This window comes from Podarcis muralis, chromosome 4 (assembly GCF_964188315.1).
Source record: "Podarcis muralis chromosome 4, rPodMur119.hap1.1, whole genome shotgun sequence".
Classification (NCBI taxonomy): Eukaryota; Metazoa; Chordata; class Lepidosauria; order Squamata; family Lacertidae; genus Podarcis; species Podarcis muralis.
Genome location: NC_135658.1, coordinates 2,287,292 through 2,309,292, shown reverse-complemented (window position 1 = coordinate 2,309,292; position 22,001 = coordinate 2,287,292). Strand labels below are relative to the sequence as shown.

Below are 22,001 nucleotides of genomic sequence, written 5' to 3'. Positions count from 1 at the left end.
TGTGAGATAGAAATTGTAGGAAATAAATAAATAAAATCTATTGATCTACCAGGGTCCATCAAGCCTCTCCCTCTTACAGTGAAAGTCACATGATATCCAATTTCAAAATATGACCAATGTTCTTTTCCTTGAAAACTCGCAGAGTAGCAGAAGCCTAATGAACCTGACACCTGGATCAACAAGAATACGGCGAAGTGGAACAGAGATGCTCTGATGCCAGAGGCTGGAGGCAGAAACAAAGAGTCCACTGTGTGCCATGTTGCCGGTCAATGACAGTGGTGCCCAGCAGCATCCTGCCTTCTTCCTCCTGGTGGGCATACCAGGCTTGGAGTGGGCGCAGGCTTGGATTGCCATCCCTTTGTTCACCATGTATGTCATTGCAGCCCTGGGAAACAGCATCATTCTCTACGTGATCAAGACTGAGCCCAGACTGCAGGAGCCCATGTACCTTTTCCTGGCCATGCTGGCCATCACCGACCTAGTTCTTTCCACCTCCACCGTGCCCAAAATGCTGGCTGTTTTCTGGCTCAGTGCTGGGGCCATTGACTTCCATGCCTGCCTGGCCCAGATGTTTTTCATCCATGCCTTCTCGTCTGTCGAGTCGGGCGTACTCATGGCCATGGCGCTCGACCGCTATGTGGCCATTTGCTACCCGCTCCAGCATTCGGCCATCCTCTCCTTGCAAGCCATAGGGACCCTGGGCAGCCTCGTTCTTCTGCGTGCAGTTCTCCTCATCAGCCCCTTTGCCTTCCTGGCTAACAGGCTTCCCTACTGTGGCCACCAATTCATTTCCCACTCCTATTGTGAGCACATGGCTGTGGTGAAGCTGGCTTGTGGGAACATCCGAGCCAACGTTGTTTACGGCCTCTTTGTGGCTTTTGTGGTTGTTGTATTCGATATCTTCATCATTGCTATGTCCTATGTCATGATCCTCAAGACCGTGTTGAGACTCCCATCCCAAGAAGCCCGTTTGAAAGCCTTTGGGACCTGTGCTTCCCATATCTGTGTTATTCTTTCTTTCTATATTCCAGCTCTCTTCACTTTCCTCACTCACCGGTTTGGCCACAATGTCCCCCACCACATCCACATTATAGTGGCTATACTCTACCTTCTGGTGCCCCCCACTCTGAATCCTGTTATATATGGGGTGAAAACCAAGATGATCAGGGAGAGGATTCTCACTATATTCCTTATTTCAGGTGGACAAAGGACAACTTTCGGGGAGGGCACATAGCTCAATGGTGGCTCACAGGGTTTGGATGGAGAACCCCTTAAGTTTAATCCCAAGCATCTCCAGTTAAAACCATCTCTGGTATAAGGGCTAGGAATTATATTTGTCTGGCACTTTGGAACATGGAATGAAGCTGAATTTTGGAAGATTTGGGAGAGATAAAAAGGGCTTCCTCATGCAGTGCAGAGTCAAACCATGGAACTCCCTCCATCAGGAGGCTGTGATGGCCACCAACTTTGATGGCGTTAAAAGTGAATTCATGGAGGAGAGGGCTGTCAAAGGCTACTAGCATAAAGGTAACCAAACACGCATTGGTTAATATGGTATTAAAAATAAAGAAAGATTATAAGGAAGCCAGAAGATGGAGGTTAGATACAAGGATCTTCCATTATAGCCAAACAGTAAATAAGATGGGGAAGGAATTATTAGACACATGGGAGATTAATGAGAAGGTGCAAAGTACTCAATCAATAATATGAGATAAAATGAAAGCAGTGATGAGGGGAATTAGTATTAGGGAATCCAGTAAATTGGGGGGGGGACAAGAGATGAGAGCATTAGAAGAAGAAATTAGGAGACTGGAAAACTAATATATTAATGGTAAAGATAAAAGAAGTAATGCATAATAATAATAATAATAATAATAATAATAATAATAATAATAACAATAACAATAATAATAATTTATTATCTAGACAACCGCCCATTTGGCTAAAGATAAAAAGGAGATAATTGGAAAATAAAGATATGGAAATAGTGCAGAGAGATTTGCTATATGTTCACATGTGGTGGACGTGTAAATATGTACAATTTTTTGGCAAAGGGTGTTTAAGGAGATGACAGAAATCACTGGATTAAAGCTGGCTGAAAGCCTAGAGGTAGCACTATTATCAATTTATGATGGGGTGGAAGGTTTGAAGGCTATGAAGGTCTTGCTCACAAATTTATTGACAGCTACAGGAGTTATCATAGCAAGGAAGCGGAAGGGGCAAGGTGAGTATAAAATGGAAGAATGGTACAAAGAGGTGTGGGATATAGCTATCCATGATAAATTAACATGTGCAATTAAGATTGGGAATATGCAGCAGAAATGATTTTGAGGAGATATGGAAGATGTTTGCAGAATTTGCACTGTTAAAATGGAAAAGGTCAATCCATCGCAAGAGGTGTTGAAATTTTGGGAGGCTGGATAGTTATAATGGAATGGTCTTGGGGTGAGGTGCACATTTTTATTCTTATTTATTTATTCTTATTACTTTGTCATAATAAAAAATAAAAATAAATCAAAAAGGCTACTAGCCATGTTGGCTATGCTCTGTTTCCACAGATGGAGGCAGCAATGGTTCTGAATACCAGTTGTTGGAATAAGTATTACCTCCAACTGTGGAGGAAGAGCAGAGCCATCCTGGCTCACTGCCATCCATAGCCTTCTCTTTCTCCATGAATTTGTCTGATCCTCTTTTAAAACCATCCAGGTCAGCTGTCATCACTGCCTCCTGTGGGAAAGAGGCTCTTCCTGTAGCTGAAGAGCCAGTAGGCCAGTCAGTGGGGATGGCCAAGTGGAGGGAAAGTCAGAGGGCTGGATTAATAATAATAATAATAATAATTTATTATTTGTACCCCGCCCATCTGGCTGGGTTTCCCCAGCCACTCTGGGCGGCTTCCAACAAAGATAAAAAATACACTAAAATGTCACATATTAAAAACTTCCCTGAACAGGGCTGCCTTCAGATGTCTTCTGAATGTCAGGTAGTTGTTTATCGCTTTGACATCTGATGGGAGGGCGTTCCACAGGACGGGCGCCACTACCGAGAAGGCCCTCTGCCTGGTTCCCTGTAACTTGGCCTCTCGCAGTGAGGGAACCGCCAGAAGGCCCTCGGAGCTGGATCTCAGTGTCCGGGCAGAACGATGGGGGTGGAGACGCTCCTTCAGATATACTGGACCGAGGCCATTTAGGGCTTTCAAGGTCAGCACCAACACTTTGAATTGTGCTCGGAAACGTACTGGGAGCCAATGCAGGTCTTTCAAGACCGGTGTTATATGGTCTCGGCGGCCGCTCCCAGTCACCAGTCTAGCTGCCGCATTCTGGATTAGTTGTAGTTTCCAGGTCACCTTCAAAGGTAGCCCCCACGTAGAGCGCATTGCAGTAGTCCAAGCGGGAGATAACCAGAGCATGCACCACTCTGGCGAGACAGTCTGCAGGCAGATAGGGTCTCAGCCTATGTACCAGATGGAGCTGGTAAACAGCTGCCCTGGATACAGATTTGACCTGTGCCTCCATGGACAGCTGTGAGTCCAAAATGACTCCCAGGCTGCGCACCTAGTCCTTCAGGGGCACAGTTACCCCATTCAGGACCAGGGAATCCTCCACACCTGCCCGCCTCCTGTCCCCCAAAAACAGTACTTCTGTCTTGTCAGGATTCAACCTCAATCTGTTAGCCGCCATCCATCCTCCAACCGCCTCCAGGCACTCACACAGGACCTTCACCGCCTTCACTGGTTCTGATTTAAAAGAGAGGTAGAGCTGGGTATCATCCGCATACTGATGAACACCCAGCCCAAACCTCCTGATGATCTCTCCCAGTGGCTGCATGTAAATGTTGAAAAGCATGGGGGAGAGGACAGAACCCTGAGGCACCCCACAAGTGAGAGCCCAGGGGTCTGAACACTCATCCCCCACCACCACTTTCTGAACATGGCCCAGGAGGAAGGAGCGGAACCACTGTATGACAGTGCCCCCAGCTTCCAGCCCCTCAAGACGGTCCAGAAGGATGTTATGGTCGATGGTATCAAACGCCGCTGAGAGATCCAGCAGAACTAGGAAACAGCTCTCACATTTGTCCCTAGCCCGCCAGAGATCATCAACCAGTGCGACCAAGGCAGTTTCAGTCCCATGATGAGGCCTGAATCCCGACTGGAAGGGATCCAAATCCGCTTCTTCCAGGCGTGCCTGGAGTTGTTCAGCAACCACTCGCTCAATCACCTTGCCCAAGAATGGAAGATTTGAGACTGGGCGATAATTGGCCATCGTGGCCACATCTAAAGATGGCTTTTTAAGAAGCGGTTTAATAACCGCCTCTTTCAGCGGGTCTGGGAAGGCTCCCTCATGGAGGGAAGCATTCACCACCCCACGAAGCCCATCGCCCAGTCCTTCCCAGCTAGCTTTTATAAGCCAGGATGGGCAAGGATCCAGGAGACAGGTGGTTGGCTTCACTCGTCCAAGCAGCCTGTCCACATCCTCGGAGGTAACAGGTTGGAATTGACCCCACACAACTTGACTAGACAGGACTCTAGCACTCTCCCGCCCTGGCTCTGCTCCCACGGTGGAGTCTACTTCTTCCCGAATCTGAGCGACTTTATCTGCAAAAAACTTTGCAAAATCATTGCAGGAGATCATGTGGCCCGTACTGGGCCCAGATGTCACAGGTGGTTCCACTAAATTGTGAACCACCTGAAAAAGTCTCCTGCTGCTGTTTTCTGCAGATGCAATAGAGGCGGCGAAGAAAGTCTTCTTCGCCGTCGCTATCGCCACTTGGTAGGCTCAACGTTGAGCTCTAACCTGTGTCTGGTCAGATTCGGAATGAGTTATCCGCCACTGGCGCTGTCTCAACGATTGTTTCATTGCCCTCAGATCTGTGGAAAACCATGGGGCTCTCCGGGCTCCATGCAATCAGAGAGGGCGCTTTGGAGCCAAACAGTCAATAGCCCTGGTTAACTCCACATTCCAGCAGGCCACCAGGGAATTGGCTGAAAGGCCATCAACATGGGATAAAGCATCCCCTACCACTCTCCGGAAACCATTTGGATGCATTAAGTAGCGGGGGCGGACCATCCGAATTGGTCCCACCTCCCTGCAGAGGGGATGGGTCGCAGAGAAGTCCAGTTGCACCAGGAAGTGATCTGACCATGGCACTTCTTTCGTTTCGCTTTTACTTAGTGTCAGATCACCAACATCCATAGAGGTAAACACCAGGTCCAAGGCATGTCCGCGGCTATGGGTTGGGCCAGAGTTATTCAGGGACAGCCCCACGGAGGCCATGTTTTCCACGAAGTCCTGAGCAGCCCCTTGTAAGGTCGTGTCGGCATGGATGTTAAAATCCCCTAGGACAACCAAGCTAGGTGTCTCCAGGAGGACATCCGCCACGACCTGAAGCAGCTCAGGCAGGGAATCCTTGGTGCAGCGGGGAGGTCGGTGTTGTATTTGCAGAGTCCTGTACACAGCGGAAGGATGAGCAGTACATGCCACATGCTTAACTTTACTTTATTTACACTTCAATGCTGAGAGATTACAAACATGCATCTTGCCTCTGCGAGAGCAGAGAAACAACCTCCTTCTCCTCGGAACACCGAGAGAACAGTGAAAAACAGGAAACCAGTGTACGTCACATCCAGTCTCCCATTCCTGTGGGAAACCCAACAGTACTCTGACTGTGGAATGCAAAACATTGTCCCGTGACAAGCACTTCGCTGCACAGTGAAGAAAGCAGAAACCAACATCCTCCCCCTTTCTGTGAACATCACTGGGCAGCGTGTTCGTACAATATCAGTACAAACCCAACTTCTGTACATAGGTACAGTGTTGATCCGTTGATACAATCTTGGACAATACATCAGCAGGAATTTCATTACCTGGCATATAGGACACCGTTACGAGTCCCTTCTGAATATATTCCCTAGCATGTTGCAGTTTCAATTGCAAGTGCTTCGTGGTTTGCTTAGAACCTTCCAAATTCAGCAAAGCCAAACATGTTTTGTTGTCCTGGTAAACCTGGATTGGACATTTGACAGGAATTTTCATGTCTTTGCACAATTGTAACAACCATTCACAATCCTTTAGTGAATAAGACAGTGCATTCAGTTCAGCTTCACAAGTACTTAAGCTAATTGTTGTTTGCTTCTTGCATGACCAATCAAATAGACCCTGACTGTACATGTAGCAAACTCCAGACGTACTTTTCCTGTCTGTAGTGTCACTTCCAAAACTTGCATCTGCAAATATCTCAAGACCACCAGACTTCTGATTGTTAAATCTCAGTCTGTAATGCATAGTGCCTTTCAAATAGCGTGCTACGCGTTTCAGAGCTTTCCAATCCTTAACACTAGGATTGTTGACTTGTCTGCTTAGCAAATTACAGCTAACAGCAATGTCAGGTCTTGAACATCCGGCAATGAGGTTTAGTTTGCCTAGCACACTTCTGTACAGTGTAGTGTCAGAAAATGCTTCTTCAATGTCTTCTACCTGATAACCTGTTGTCATCGGTGTGTCTACAGGGTTAGCATCCATCAGGTTTAGTTTGCTTAACACATCAGCAATTTTCTGTGACTGGTGTACTAGAATGTTACCACCTTGATCTCTCTCTATTTCCAGAGATAGGTAGTTGTTTACCTCACCAAGATCTTTCATGTCAAAGTGCTCTTTCAGTTGAGCTAGGGCCTTATTGTACATTGTGACATCTTTCCAAAAGAACAGAATATCATCAACATAAAACAAGCAATACAGCTTCTTTTGCCCCTTCTCTTTGACAAATACACATGGATCAGCTTTCCCTTGCTGAAAACCTAGAGAAAACAATACTTCAGTGAGTTTTGTGTGCCAACACCGTGCACTTTGTTTGAGACCATAAAGGGACTTCTTTAGAGCACAAACAAATCCCTGTTTTACCTGTACGCCATCAGGTGGAAGCATATACAGTGATTCACCTAGAGATCTGTACAAAAACGCTGTATTCACATCGTGGTGACTAACGTGTAGATTCTCCTCTGCAGCTAGCTTGAGCATAAGCCTAATGCTCTCATATCTCACTGTGGGTGAGTAGGTCTTGTGATAGTCTTCACCTGGTACCTGTGCAAAACCTCTGGCTACCAATCTGGCTTTGTGCCTGACTATCTTGCCATTTTGATCTGTCTTCGCTTTGAAGACCCATTTGCTTCCAAGCAGTTTCATTCCTGGAACTACTGGAACTAGCTCCCATGTTTTGTTCCTTTCTAAGGAATCAAGCTCAGCCTTCATGGCATTTAACCATGGCTCAGCTTCCTTTGAATCCAAATCCTGGATTTCTTGGAAACTTGAAAGTTCAAATACCTTCTTGGAGCTTTTAACAGCTGCTACTGCTGTCTTAGCAAATTAATCAGCAAATCTCTTTGGAGGTCTGCCTTTTGTGGCTCTTTGTGACCTGCGAATTAGCCTTAAGTCTTCAACACTTTCCTCTTCCTTCTTAGGAGAAAAGTGGCCTATTGTGAACAATGGTTCTTCCAATTCTTCTCGATCAGAGCTTTCAGAGGGTCACATAGAGGCTTTCGCACTCTTGAAATCCTCTGAATCACCTGATTCAGTCTCAGACTCAGACTCAGAACCTTCATCAGTGGGTTGTTGCGGCTGCTTTTGCTGTTGCCTATCCTCAGTCTCATCACTGTCATCAGGATAACATTGGAAAATTCCCACATTCTCCCCCCACTTGGCATTGTACTCAACACTTCTTGTGAGCTTAATTGTCTTAGAGTCAGTCATCATTATTCTGTAAAAAACCTTTCTGATAACCTAGAAAGATACCATGCAATCCACGCTTGTCTAACTTGGAGCTTTGTGGTGTGTGAACCCACATATCAGAACCAAAAATTCTCATGTGTTTGATGTACGGTTTCTTGCCAAACATCTTTTCATAGGGGGTACAACCAATCGCTGAAGATAACCTGCAATTATAACTGTAAACAAAACACGAGAGAGATTCGGCCCAATAACTCTCTGGAAGATTGGCATCATGCAGCAAGGTTTTTAACCCTTGAAGCAATGTCTGATTTGCCCTCTCGCAAAGTCCATTCTGCCATGGCAAGCGAGGACTAGACAAATCGTGTTGAATTCCTTTCTCAGTCAGAAAAGCTTCAAACTGCTGAGAAGTGAATTCCCCCCCACGATCAGTGAAAAGAGTTTTTATCTTCTTACCATGCACATTTTCCAACCAAGCACAGAATTCCTTGAACCTTGGAAAAGCCTCTGATTTCTGCTTGAGATTGTACACATAAATATACCTGGAAAATGCATCAATGAGAACCATGAAGTACCTATTTCCACCCAAAGAGGGCGATAGTGGACCAACCAAATCAGCATGAACAACCTGGTATGGTTCTGTAGCTTGCCTACTAGACACCTTACCTTTCACAGCCATTTTCACCTTGTTTGCTGCGCATGCCTTGCACTTCATGTGGTACCTGCAGGGTTTAATAGTCATACCTTCAACCAAGGCAGGCATTTTAGATACTGCCTCAAAATGCAAATGACCAAATTTCCTGTGAAAATCGTGAATACATCCTGCATGCAAACTTTTGTTAGAACCTGCAATGCAACAAGTTTCATTCTGCACAACATCATCATAATACAAAACAAACAAACGATCAACATATTCAGCATGCAATACATAATCGTTTTTCTTTGTGATGGTGCACCTCTTGTTCTTGAAGGAAACGTCAATGTTCCGTTCATTCAGCTGCGCAACACTGAGTAGATTGTGTGTGGCATCTGGTACGTAAAGCACATCTTGTATCGATAAGTCCAAACTGTGAAGAACAACAGTTCCGTAGCCTTGACTGGGGATCGTGTGGTCATCCGCCTGGTGAATCGCACCTTCCTGCGGTGTAAAAGACACAAACAGTCGCTTATCGTTGCACATGTGGTGGGTCGCTGCTGAATCAACAACGAAGAAAGATCTAGATGTTTTCTGGACCTTTGCAACCTTTGGAGTGAAGCGTGAGACCATTGCCTTGTGCTGCGTTGTCCTGGACACTGGACCTTTGCCTTTGCTTTGGCCTTTTCCACGCGATGAGCTTCCGCTGCACTGCTCTGTCTTGGCCCTGGGATATCTGCATTCCCTCTTCATATGGCCTAGACGTCCACACGAGTAGCATTTGACTGCCTTCAAAGCTTTGGCGCCATCTGGTGGTTCCACTGCACTCTGGGATGACGTCTGTGAAGACTCCCCCTTACCCATGCAGCTAGCACCCCGGCGGTCTGCTTCATTCAGAATCACGGCAGTATCATAGGCTACTGTGAGCTGAGCAGTTGGCTGAACAGCAATCTGAGTGGCAATCTGAGTTCCCATCGCTTCGGAATCCTTAGCTTTCCATTCATCTGTAACTGGAGCTGGGGGGTTGTCTGTAATAACCTTAAACAGACCCTCTTTCCGCAGAATAGCCTCTGCATAGATAACCCAGTCCGCATAGTTTTTCTTATTGAGCTTAGGAATCCCAAAAGCATCAGCCAGCCTTGCATTTGCCATCTCCGCGGCGTTTAATTAAGCTGCGTCACTGCTGCTTCAAACCTCATTCCAACAGCACTTTCAAAGGTACTTTCGGTTTTCACGTCTCCCAAGCCTGTGAGCTTGTGCCTTAGAGCCTTTGCCTGTATCGCGGCAAAATGGCTTTAAAAGTTCAAAGTCCAGCCATAAAGCCATCAACTAGAAGCTGGCAGGCTGCCTGGAGCATGAGCACATACCTCTCATCAATCAACTTGACGCACAGAGCAGATAACGCCGATCCGTTTCTCTGTCCCTCTGACAGCATTCTGACTCGGCCTCTGGAGTCCATCCTTCAGTTTGACTGCGTTTTTCTGGGCCCGGAACCAAAAATGTTGTATTTGCAGAGTCCTGTACACAGCGGAAGGACGAGCAGTACGTGCCACATGCTTAACTTTACTTTATTTACACTTCAATGCTGAGAGATTACAAACATACATCTTGCCTCTGCGAGAGCAGAGAAGCAACCTCCACCTCGGAACAGTGAAAAACAGGAAACCAGTGTACGTCACATCCAGTCTCCCATTCCCGTGGGAAACCCAACAGTACTCTGACTGTGGAATGCAAAACATTGTCCCATGACAAGCACTTCGCTGCACAGTGAAGAAAGCAGAAACCAACAGTCGGTACACCAGTAGGAATCCTGTACTGCCCCTATTGCCCAACTTCCAGAACATGCACTCGGAAAACTGGGTCTTCCCAATAGGACGCCTGGTGCAAACTAATGACTTCCTAAAAATCACTGCAACCCCCCCTCCCCGCCCACATGACCTGGGTTGCTGTGCGTAAGAGAAACCTGGTGGACAAGCAGCGGCAAGGACAGGCCCATCTGCTTCATCTAACCAAGTCTCTGTCACACATGCCAGGTCAAGTCCTCCATCCATGATCAAGTCATGGATGGCAGTGGTCTTATGAATCATTGACCTGGCATTGTACAGCAGCACCTTCAGGTCATGTGGGTATCCCTTGCTGATTCTAGTATCCATCCGGTCAGGACCAGACCCGGAAGCAGGGATAGTCCTCAGACAATGACTAAACCTGCCTCCTCTGTAATGACATGGTCTGGTCTTAGCGTAACTCCTCCTCCTACCCGTGATCACTGAGATCGGTTGTCCCAGTGCATCCTCCCCTGTGGAACATGCCCCAGCCATTTTGTTGGCTGGGACCGGGACTGGGACGGGGATTTCAGTCCCATTAGCTACAATGCACCACCATTGGTGCAGGCACAGACTCAGTCCCCTGCCCCAGGTAGGTGTTTGCTTTCAATTTCAACCTTCCCACCTGGGACAAGAATAGCGCAAGTGAAGGGCCCTGCTCCTCTCCTTTAAAGGGACAGCAAAAGCGGCGTGTCAAGTGTTGGGATGTCTTTGCTTATTCCTAACCATGTATCCTAGGGACACGGGTGGCGCTGTGGTTTAAACCACTGTGCTGCTCGGACTTGCCTATTGGAAGGTCAGTGGTTCAAGGCGGTTCAGGGTGAGCTCCAGTTGTTCGGTCCCAGCTCCTGCCAACCTAGCAGTTCGAAAGCACACAGTGCAAGTAGATAAATAGGTACCTCTTTAGCGGGAAGGTAAACGGCGTTTCCGTGCACTGCTCTGGCTTCGCCAGAGACATGCTGGCCACGTGAGCCAGAAAAACAGTCTGCGGAAGTGGACAAACGCTGGCTCCCTGGGCCTGTAAAGCGAGATGAGCGCCGCAAGCCCAGAGTCATTCGCAACTGGACTTAAATGTCAGGTGTCCCTTTACCTTTAACCACGTATCCTAGCTGCTGGTGGTGCACCCTTCCAACTGTGTAACCTGTACTTTGAGCTGATGCCGAGACCACCTGTTCATTTCATTAATAAAACTTTGGGATTTCCTGAGTTGAGAGCCTGAGTGTGAGAACCAGCAGAGCTGTGAGTGCATGATGAAACCCTGAGAGGAGACCATAAAGAGAGAAAACAGCCTAAACTACTGATCCAGAGGGAAATCTTGTGCTTTCAGAGCCACTGGGGCCATCTGCACACAGCGCGGCACTGACAAAAGCTGCATAAATGCTCCCCTCTACTCTTACAGCACATAAAGATATAAGAAGAGTCTGCTGTGTCAGATCAAAGTCCAGCATCCTGCTTCCCACAGGGAACAGCTAAGGGGTAGGACATGAAAAGGCCGATGGTTCCTCCTCCTGCTGTTGCCCCCGTGAAGTTACCATGTTTGTTTCAAGCGCCTGTTGCTCAGCATCAGAAGTGAGTATCACCACTGGATTACTCTGGCTGACACCCAGGACCTTCACTTACCTTTGAGCACTGCACAGAGCCACATAATTTGGTTCTGTCCTGGATTTTGTTGGGCTATTGCTTAGTGCGGGGATAAAAAATACACCAGACCTTGATGGTCTGGGGTCTTTCTTTCTAGAGGGTAAAAATATCATTTGGGCACTTCTTTGTTATTACTGGGAAATTGGAAGGGGAGGGTGAGAGACCATCACCACCACGAGCCTTGCCTCTCCACACCACAAGGCAAAGACAAAGAGTCTGTTGCTTGCGACCTGGACCTGAACCTAAGGGAGTCAAGGTTAGGCGATTGTGGGGTGCTCCAAGGACTCCCTATTACATTGCTAAGTGGAAAGTGGCTTACAAGAATTATCTGAGTAAGTGAAAGAAAATCTAAAGTACAAAGCAATGCCCGTGAGCCTATTAGTTTAATGCAATAACAATACAGACCCCAACCGGGAGAATGTGAGTCGGGGTTTTTTAAAGCACTGGAGGATATTGGACACACACTCAACGTTTTACTTTCTCTGTACTTTCTGTAAGCTGGTTTTTAGTAAATAACAATTTCAGAAAATGACTTATATATTTTGTTTAAAAAATTACTGTATCAAAAATTGTATGCCCGTTGACTCAGTGTATGTGTGTGCATGCATAAGAAAGTAAGTAAATAAAATATGCCTTTTTAAAATGCCATATACCAGCAGAATGTGCAGGAAGTTCTAGGAGAGGGTGATTTTAGAATAAAGATAATGCATTGTTGAACCCATTTACTGGTGTACTGACCATAAAGGCCGGAAAATATTGCCTCCCCTCCCCCCGAAAAAGAACTTGACTAACAGAATCTGAGAGAACAATGTCATTCTGTTAGGATATTTCCGGAATTAGGTGCAAGGGAACATATACATATATACAGTTCCAGTAGGTAATGCAAGAACATCCTGTTTTCACAGTGGCCAAACAGATGCCTGTTGGAAACACATAAGTAGGACTCAAACACAAGAGTCCTCTCCCCTCCTGCAGTTTCCAGCAACTGGCATTCAGAAGCGCTGCTGCCTCCAACTACAGTGATAAAATGTTTTATTCCGCCGCGGGATCACATTCACCCAGTGCTATACCAGCTGCACTGGCTCCTGGCGGAGTATAGGATCAGGTTGAAGGTGCTGGTTTTAACCTTTAAAGCCCTATATGGCCTAGGACCCTCATACCTACGGGACTGCCTCTCCTGGTATGTCCCACAAGGAGATTCTGGGCCCCAGGGAGATTAGACTGGCCTTGACCAGAGCCAGGGCCTTCTTGGACATGACCCCGGTCTGGCGGATTACTCTCTCACAAAAGACCAGGGCCCTGCAAGATTTGACATCCTTCCACAGGGCCTGCAAGACGGAGCTGTTCCACCAGGCCTTTGGTCAGGGTTTTGTCTGACTCTCTTTGTTTTCTCTTGGTATAAGAACAAGCATGAAGGAGGTTTCCCAGCCTGCTCACAGGTCTTTATAATATCAGTGGAAACAGTTGGTCCTGGCGAATATTAACCGCTTTCAATTTTAACCTGAGGATTGTTATTTGTCCAGTTTTAACTTTAATTTTAATTTATTTGAATTAATTTGGGGTGCATTTTAATCAATTGATTGCTTGTTTTTATGCATATTGCACTAGTTATATGATGTTAGCTGCTCTAAGCCCAGCTCTGGCCGGGGAGGGTGGGTTACAAATAAAATTTTATTATTATTATTATTATTATTATTATTATTATTATTACATGACAAAGGTTGGGGGTTGTTGGGGTGGGAAGAAAATGTCAGTAATAGAGAAGTGGCTCAGCAGCATCTAACATCGTTTATCTCCCTGCTTTCTTCCATGTAACTCAAAGCTGTGTCTGTTGGGATACCCACTCCACTTGATATGAGAATAGGGGAGACACTTGTCCAGCACACCTAGCTGCTCTTCACTGCACCAAATGTCAATTATGATAGAGGTGCTTCAGTCCCACTGGAACCAATGTGGAAAGTTTAACACGTGACTTAAGTCCTATTTGATTCCAGTGGCAGCTAAACACAATTCACCAGGTGTAACCCATACTATCAAGATTTCTCTAGGAGAGCAATTTTTTCCATGCATTATTTTCAAGTAAGCACATCTGTTTACCATATTATGTATTTTTGTGTTTTTATATTGTAAACTGCCCTGTGATCCTCAGATGAAGGGTGGTATATAAATGTAATTAAAACAAAAATAAAAATTGAACTCAATAGGATTTACTGCCACATAAACGAGCAAGGGGCTTGGCCTGCTAGAATGAAATATAGACTCATAGAATTGTAAGGTTGGAAGGTATCCAAGGGTCATCTAGTCCATCCCCTTGCAAAGCAGGAATCAAAGACCAAAATATCTCTGACAGATTGCCATCCAATCTCTCTTTAAAAACACCCAGTGCAGGAGAGTCTGCCACTTTCCAAAAGAGTCAATTCCACTGCTGAACAGCTCTTTCAAAAAGCTCTTCGTAATGTCCTATCCACCAGAGCAGCAGGAAACCAGCTTGGTCCATCATCCATGAGATGGCCTTTTAGATACAGTGGTACCTCGCAAGACGAATGCCTCGCAAGACAAAAAACCCGCTAGACGGAAAGGTTTTTTGTTTTTTGAGCTGCTTCGCAAGACGATTTTCCCTATGGGCTTGCTTCGCAAGATGGAAACGTCTTGCAAGTTTGTTTCCTTTTTCTTAACACTGTTAATACAGTTGCGACTTGACTTTGAGGAGCAACTCATAGAACGCGGTGTGGTAGCCATTTTTGAGGTTTTTAAAGACTTTGGTGATTTTTGAAGCTTTTCCAAAGCTTTCCTGACACCGTGCTTCGCAAGACGAAAAAAATCGCAAGACGACAAAACTCGCGGAACGAATTTTGTCTTGCGAGGCACCACTGTATTTGAAGATGGTCGTCATATTGACCTCTCAGTCTTCTCTTCTTCAGGCTAAACATCCCCAACTCCCTCAACTGTCCCTCATAAGGCTTGGTTTCCAGACCCTTGTAATTCCTAGCTTTCCCTAAGTCTACACCTAAGAGAATCCCTAATTTATGCTATTCATACTGACACCTTTAAAGTTATTTAGCAGGGGAATGCTTTTGTTGTTGAGGATGCACAAAGTTCACATGCTGTCTCAATTTGTGGCTCTTCCCTCCACTGCAGCCAGCAAGACTATCCATGCGCCATGCCTCCCATGAGTGATGTCTGTATTTAACGGGAGCTATGCCACCCCCTACTCCTTTATTCTGCTGGGTATCCCTGGTCTGGAAGCGTCCTACTACTGGCTCTCCATCCCTCTTTCTTCAATGTATGTCATCACACTGCTAGGAAACTGCACCATACTGTATACAATCAAAACAGAGCAGAGCCTCCACAAGCCCATGTACATCTTCCTCTGCATGCTCGCTGGCATAGACCTGGTGCTCTCCACCTCCACCCTGCCCAAGATGCTCTGCATCCTCTGGTTCCGAGCTGGGGAAATAGATTTTGGTGCCTGCATGGTCCAGATGTTCTTCATCCACTCCTTCTCCATCATGGAGTCGACAGTGCTTGTAGCAATGGCCTTTGACCGTTACGTAGCTATTTGCAATCCTCTGAGATACGACTCCATCCTAACCAACCCACTGCTGGCCAAGATTGGAGCAGGGGTCATCCTGAGAGGCACAGTCTTCATCATCCCAATCATCATCTTGGCAGCCCGTCTTCCATACTGCAAGACCAACGTCATCCCCCACACTTACTGTGAGCACATGGCTGTGGTGAAGCTGGCCTGCTCAAGCATCCTGGCCAATGTTGTCTATGGGCTTCTGGTGGCTCTCCTCGTAGTGGGGGTGGATTTGCTGTTCATCACTTTGTCCTACTGCATGATCGCCAGGGCTGTCATGGCTCTGCCGTCAAAAGACGCCCGCTATAAGGCTTTCAGCACCTGCGCACCTCACGTGGTGGTGATCCTGGTCTCCTACACCCCAGCTCTTTTCACCATCTTAACACACAGGTTTGGCCATCATGTTCAGCCTCACATTCACATCCTTCTGGCCAACTTCTACCTCCTTTTCCCACCCATGCTGAACCCCATTGTGTATGGTGTCAAGACCAAGGAGATCCGTGAACGAGTGACTCACATAGTTCTCAGAAGGAAGCGACCTACATAACAACACACTCTCAATAAGGGCTTGCAGTGTTGAATGCAACATCTAGAAGGCTGCAGGCAGTAAAGAAATATTAAAAAGTAGTAAGGCTGTAAGCACTTTTTTTTAATCCCATCTTTTTTCATCTTAACGGGTGGTATTCAACTGACTCTTACTCAGAATAGACCCATCAAAATTAATGAATATGACTAAGTTAGGCCCATTAATTTCAGTGGGTCTACTCTTAATAAAACTTAGCTGAATACCACCCAAAGTCTTTTTGTGCTTTATTGATGTTATATATGGTGTTCAACATATCTGTGAAATTGTTCGTGCTTCTGTAAGTATATACGGCTTTATCCAATGTTAGTCCTACTCAGAGCAGAATCATTGGAATTTAATGGTCATGGGCAACTTAGGGTTAATGGGTCTATTCTGAGCAGGACTGGCATTGGCTATAGCCCATAATTTACAGAATATGCTTAATTTGTTTTATCCTCTCTGCAGCTGTATTTATGTCAAATTTAGATTCATCTTTTTAAAATGTGTTTGCAATTGTTTTACATGAATTGTAAGCCCCTTATATGGCTTTTGCTATACTACAAGTTTTGTGTAACTTTTTTGTGATATAGTAAATAAATATTTGTTGTATGTAGACAGCTCAGAAATCCCTGTACCCGGAACCCTATTGCACCTGCTAGAATTCCCTGTCATGGTCACAAGGATCTCCAGAGCACAAGACTCTTAAAATGAAAGGGAGCCTGAGATAGGCGGATGCCAAAAACAACACTAACAGAGTTGAAAGGGATCCTGAGGGTAATCTAGAACTGGATGTAATACCCCAGGTGTGGCCTAACGAAGGCAGAATAGAGCGGTACAATTACTTTCTGTGATTGGAACACTATAATTCTGTTGATGAAGCCTAGAACAGCACTGGCCTTTCTTTGCTGCTGCATCACATTGCTGACTCACGTTAAGCCTGTGGTCCGCTAAGACCCCTAGATCCTTTTCACATGTACTACTAGCTAGCCAGATGTTCCACATATTATATTTGTGCAGCTGTTTTTAAAAAATAAATAAATAAATCCCAACACTGCCATAAAAGGAAGAACTATTTCAGGTTAGAAGAGATTGTAAGTAGGAAAATAGATGGGAGAGCTTCCTCACTCACAAAGGTACTTATATCATAATGTTGATCTGGAAAGTGAAGAGTGTGTCTGTGTGTATGCTGGAAAAAGTACTCTTGTTCCCAAGAGCACCTGTTGGCTATCTAAGGAAGAATGGAGAGGGAGGCATCCTTGCCCACAGAGGTCTTTGAATGCAACTGGCGGAGGCTGAAGGGAATTAGAAGCCTCCTCTTGGGTGCTGACCAGACTGATCTATAAATAAGACCTGGCAGCAGTTCCCGCCACTGGATCCTAGAGAGGCTGGCAAGGGCACTGGGCACAGCATGGCCACTTCTTCAAAGGGAGATTCTGCAATCTGCTAAGGTGAGTGACTATATTTAGCCCCAGGCAGGTTATATCGCCCAGGTGCTGTTCCCCTATAAGAGCTGGTGATGACTCCCTCAGGTGGATGCAGAAGCAGCATGGAAGGCAGAGGTGACCATCTCCATAGCCTGTGTCTTCACCCAGCCAGTGGGATTAGGCTTTTTAGGGCTGGAATTACAGTCAATTGCATGAAAGAATACATTCTCCCTTGAAGACCTGCTGAGACTTTGGACCCAGCTTGGAAAGTAAGCTGGACTGGCTTTTATATACAGAGAAGTGTACGCTGAGAGGCAAAGGCTGCTGTTAAAACATCAATTTAATCTTCTAGCTGAAAGCCCCCTTGCTAAGTCTGGGGCCATAGATGCAGCAATGCTTCTGAATTCCAGGTGCTGGAAACCACGAGAGGTGAGAGAGGTGGTCCTCAGGTCCTTCTTGCAGCTTTCCCACAGGCATGTGACTGGCCACTGTAAGAATATGATGCTGGACTAGTTGGGACCCCATTGCCCTGATCCAGAAGGGCTCATCTTATATTCTTATGCACACTCTCTAAGGAAAAGCAAGAGTGAGCTTTCAACACAAAACTGATATGCCCAAAAGAGACATGTCATGTCATAATGTATTAGGCAAATGGATTCTGAGGAAGCTGGCAATATGAATTTGACATCTAGCCCGCAGATTACCTGTGTAAAATCCACAAGGGATTTTCTTGTTGTTTAACGTTCTCCACATGCACACACCCCTGGATAATTCCACAGGGTAGAGTATCACATCAGAAACAAGCCAGGAATAGACAGGCAAAGCAGATGAAGCAAAGCGGGTGAGACTTCTTTTTTTGATGTATCTCATGTCAGAATCTCCCAAACGTCTCTCCTGTCTCTTGCTACCTGATGCCTTTAACTGGAGATGATGTTAGGAATTGAGCCTGGGACTTCCTGCATATTTATTTTCTTGCAGTATTTCTTATATTTATATACTACCTTTTATTTCAAGGAGCTCACGGTGGTGAACCTGGTTCTCATCTCCCCATTTCACCCTCACATCAACCCTGTGAGGTAGGTGAGGCTGAGAGACAGTGACTTGTCCGAGATCACCCAGTATGTTTCATGGCCAGGTGGGGATTTGAACTCCTGGGCCCAGCAACTGGACTATGGGTCCTCACTATTTACATATCCAGTTGGGGAAAGCTGCCGGGTATCCAGCTGTTAAAGGCCTCAAGAGCCTTATCGCCAGTTGCTACTGTTATACCAGCAGAGTAAGAAGGTGCAAATTTTTCAAAATTCAAATTTGCACAATAGTTGCTCAGGTCAAAGCAAATCTTTCCCCTGGAGCAGAAGAGGCAGGCTGCAGAGTGTCACAGAATCATAGAGTTAGAAGGGATCCCAAGGGTCATCTAGTCCAACCCCCTGCAATGCAGGAACAGCTAGTGAGGAACGACTAGGCAGGAGACAGCAGAAGCAGCTGGGGGAGGGTTGGCTGAGATAACTATACACATTTTGCTACTTGACTAAATGAGGAAAATATCACTGAATGCTCAATTAACGTTAGCGTCCTTTAAATGTAGGCAGCCAGGCACACTAGAGGATAAAAGGCTCTGAGTATCTATCACACTCCTGAGTGCTGTTACCCAACACTTAAATTTTCAACTGTTGTATCGCTGCCGACCTTCACCATTAGGCCATGCTGAAAGCCTGTATTTCTTCCTGCCAGCAGGAATGGGGTTGAGCAACCAGGCTAATTTATACCTGCTGGTGGAAACAAGACCTCAAAATGGTGGTGTGAAATTTTGCTGGATGCAGAACATGCCCTTTAACTGTTGCCTGCCTCCCCCACCTCCAGATTAACAAGAAGCTTCTCCTTTGCACAGGCCATAGGAGGAGTCCCAAGGCCCCTCCAGTCTAATATGTCTGCCTTTGGTGGCGCTTACAATGGCACCCTCCACCCTTCAATCTTCCTCCTGCTGGGGATCCCGGGGCTGGAGGCGGCCCACGTCTGGCTGGCCATCCCCCTCTGCTTCATCTACGTGGTGACTGTGTTGGGGAACTGCACCATCATGTTTGTCATCTGGGTGGAAGAGACCTTGCATGAGCCCATGTACTTATTCCTTTGCATGCTGGCTGTGATTGACCTGGCTGGATCTACCTCCGTTGTGCCCAAAATGCTTTGCCTCTTCTGGTTCGGCTCACGAGAGATTCGCTTTGAAGCTTGCTTGACGCAGATGTTCTCCATCCATGCGCTGTCCATCATCGAGTCGGCCATTTTGTTGGCCATGGCCTTTGACCGCTACATGGCCATCTGCCAGCCGCTGCGCTATGCGGCCATTCTCACAAATCCTGCCATTGTGAAGATTGGCTGCCTGGCAGTTGCCAGGGGGGCCATTCTGACTGCCCCATTCCCCATCCTTGCCAGCAGGCTGCCTTACTGCCGAACCAATGTGGTCCCCCACACCTACTGTGAGCACATGGGCATCGTCAGGCTGGCCTGCGCTGGCACTGTGATCAGCAACATGTATGGCTTGACCGTGGCCTTGCTGGTGGTGGGCCTGGATTTAACATTCATTGGTGTGTCCTATGCAAAGATCATCGTGACCGTGCTGAGGCTGCCATCTCGGGAAGCCCAGGCCAAGGCCTTCAACACCTGTGGCTCCCATATCTGTGTGATTGTCTTGGCCTACACACCTGCCCTCTTCTCCTTCCTCACACACCGCTTTGGCCACAATGTGGCCCCCTACATTCATATCCTCATCGGCAACTTCTATATTCTGGTGCCTCCCTTCTGCAATCCCATCGTCTATGGTGTGAAGACCAAGTTGATCCGTGACAAGGTGGTCGGCTTACTCCTGAGGAGAAAAGATGTCTCCTAAAAAAAAAAAAAATGGAGGCTAGTGACGCATCTGGACACTTACTGGTGGGGCAGTGAATGCCAAAAAGAAAAAATAAAGGACACAAATCCAGTCACTCTTGGTCTTGGTCCAGAATCATATCTCTTATGAAGTATATGAACATTTTAAAAATTCCCATAATTAAAATATGCACTAAAACAACACAGTAATTAAAGCAGGAGAGACTGGCTGAGAGATCAAGGGAAGGCAGGTGCAGATAGGTGCCAACACACAAGGGGTCTCTTGTATTTCAACAGGGAGTACATTCTATTACACCAGGGCCACCAGTGTCCCCTAAAAACAAATAATGATTAGGTCAAGACAAGACTAGCCAAATTCCATTTGTTGATCTTAATCCCCTTTAGCAGGTACTGGAAGGGAATACAATCTTCCAGATAGTTCAAGATGTTGGTCCTAACACACAAGTCCTTATGCAGCTCAGGACCAGGTTACTTGAGTTATTTCTTATCCACACTGTAGTCTGCAAGAGAATCTTGTAGTCTGCAGATCACTGTAGTCTGCAAGAGAGTTTCTTTTGCAAGTTTCAAAGATCTCAAAAGCCTCCTCCGCAGTGACTCAAAGCAAGGCTTTTAGAACAGCTGTCCTTGGTCTGTGGAATAGGGTACTTCTCAAGGTAACAACAGGTGCCTGCTATCTGCACATTATGGAAATGACTGAATACATTTTTCCCCCAACAGACTTTCTTAGTTGGATAAATGGATCTTTACCACAAAACTTCATTGTTTTAAATGAATTTGTATTGTGTTTTTGCCTGTTTTTAATTATATTGTGTTTAAATTGAGACAGTGGTTTAGAAGATAATAAATAACAATAACAACAACATGTACAGAGTAGTTTAGGGCTTACACACACACAAGGCCTTAATACTGGCTTGCTGACTAACAGGCAGCCAGCGTAGATCCTTTAGCATGGATATATGTGCCTGGTAAAGGGCCCTACTCACCACTCACGAACTCAGCGTTCCGCACCAACTCCAGGCTCCAGGTGCACATACCAGGGCATATGTCACAATGGCCTAGGAATAGAGAAGAAATTCAATTCAGTTTGCATCTAAAGGCTAACCTAACTAACTTGCAGTTCACAAAAAAATAATAATCCGAAAAGCAGGCACCCTTCAAAATTCACACTTCTCCAGATTTTGCAATGCAGTTCTCCAACCAAGTTATGGGTATAAGAATGCGTGTACTGGGGAAAGTGTGTGAGCAAATGCATACATCACTGAAAATAAATTACAAAGATACATCAGGGGAAATACGCTTAGCAAAATATGTGTGTTAGGTGAAACTGCATATGGTTCTAATTCATACAGGTGATTCCCACCATCACCACATATCAAACACTGTGTGCTCAAAAGCTTTTGAGGAGGTGGCAAGACCTGGAAAAAGCTTTTGCAGTTGGATTTCCAAACAAATGAATGGCCACATGCTCCTGGGGTTGCTGGCCTACATGCTTCCAAGGGGAAAGCATGATCTCCCTCTCTAGTATTGTCACAGAAGTTTCAAGACAACCACGCGGTATTCTTTTCGACTTTCTGCTAAAAACATTTTTGTCTGGACGAGCCTGCCCAGATGTTTAGAAAGCTGGCGCAAGTTTAAATATTTTGCTTCTCGTCTATTGTTATCTTTTCAAAAGTTTTATTTTAAAACGCTTACGTAGCAGGTTAGTTCCACGGGGATGCATTTCGAAAAGACCGTAA

At 46.0% G+C, this 22,001-nt stretch overlaps 5 protein-coding genes across 5 annotated transcripts in view; 4 read left to right on the top strand and 1 right to left on the bottom strand.

Moving 5' to 3' along the window:
* Positions 1 to 22,001, bottom strand: part of LOC144327613 (uncharacterized) — a 257,507-nt gene that overhangs the window by 116,575 nt on the left and 118,931 nt on the right.
* Positions 1 to 22,001, top strand: part of LOC114589663 (uncharacterized) — a 305,430-nt gene that overhangs the window by 258,403 nt on the left and 25,026 nt on the right. The window lies entirely within an intron of this gene.
* Positions 257 to 1,234, top strand: LOC114595364 (olfactory receptor 52R1-like). The gene has a single exon (XM_028725653.2). It carries the CDS (start codon positions 257 to 259, stop codon positions 1,232 to 1,234), a length of 978 nt encoding a protein of 325 aa, XP_028581486.2.
* LOC114595217 (olfactory receptor 52P1-like) lies at positions 14,978 to 16,097 on the top strand. The gene has a single exon (XM_028725569.2). The coding sequence runs from the start codon at positions 14,990 to 14,992 to the stop codon at positions 15,938 to 15,940; it is 951 nt and encodes a 316-aa protein (XP_028581402.2). The 5' UTR covers positions 14,978 to 14,989; the 3' UTR covers positions 15,941 to 16,097.
* Positions 19,307 to 20,266, top strand: LOC114595363 (olfactory receptor 52P1-like). The gene has a single exon (XM_028725652.2). It carries the CDS (start codon positions 19,307 to 19,309, stop codon positions 20,264 to 20,266), a length of 960 nt encoding a protein of 319 aa, XP_028581485.1.

What these genes read in the sequence shown, in the direction of transcription:
- LOC114595217 (XM_028725569.2), top strand. Translation starts at nt 14,990, where the DNA reads ATGTCTGTATTTAACGGGAGCTATGCCACCCCCTACTCCTTTATTCTG.
- LOC114595364 (XM_028725653.2), top strand. Translation starts at nt 257, where the DNA reads ATGTTGCCGGTCAATGACAGTGGTGCCCAGCAGCATCCTGCCTTCTTC.
- LOC114595363 (XM_028725652.2), top strand. Translation starts at nt 19,307, where the DNA reads ATGTCTGCCTTTGGTGGCGCTTACAATGGCACCCTCCACCCTTCAATC.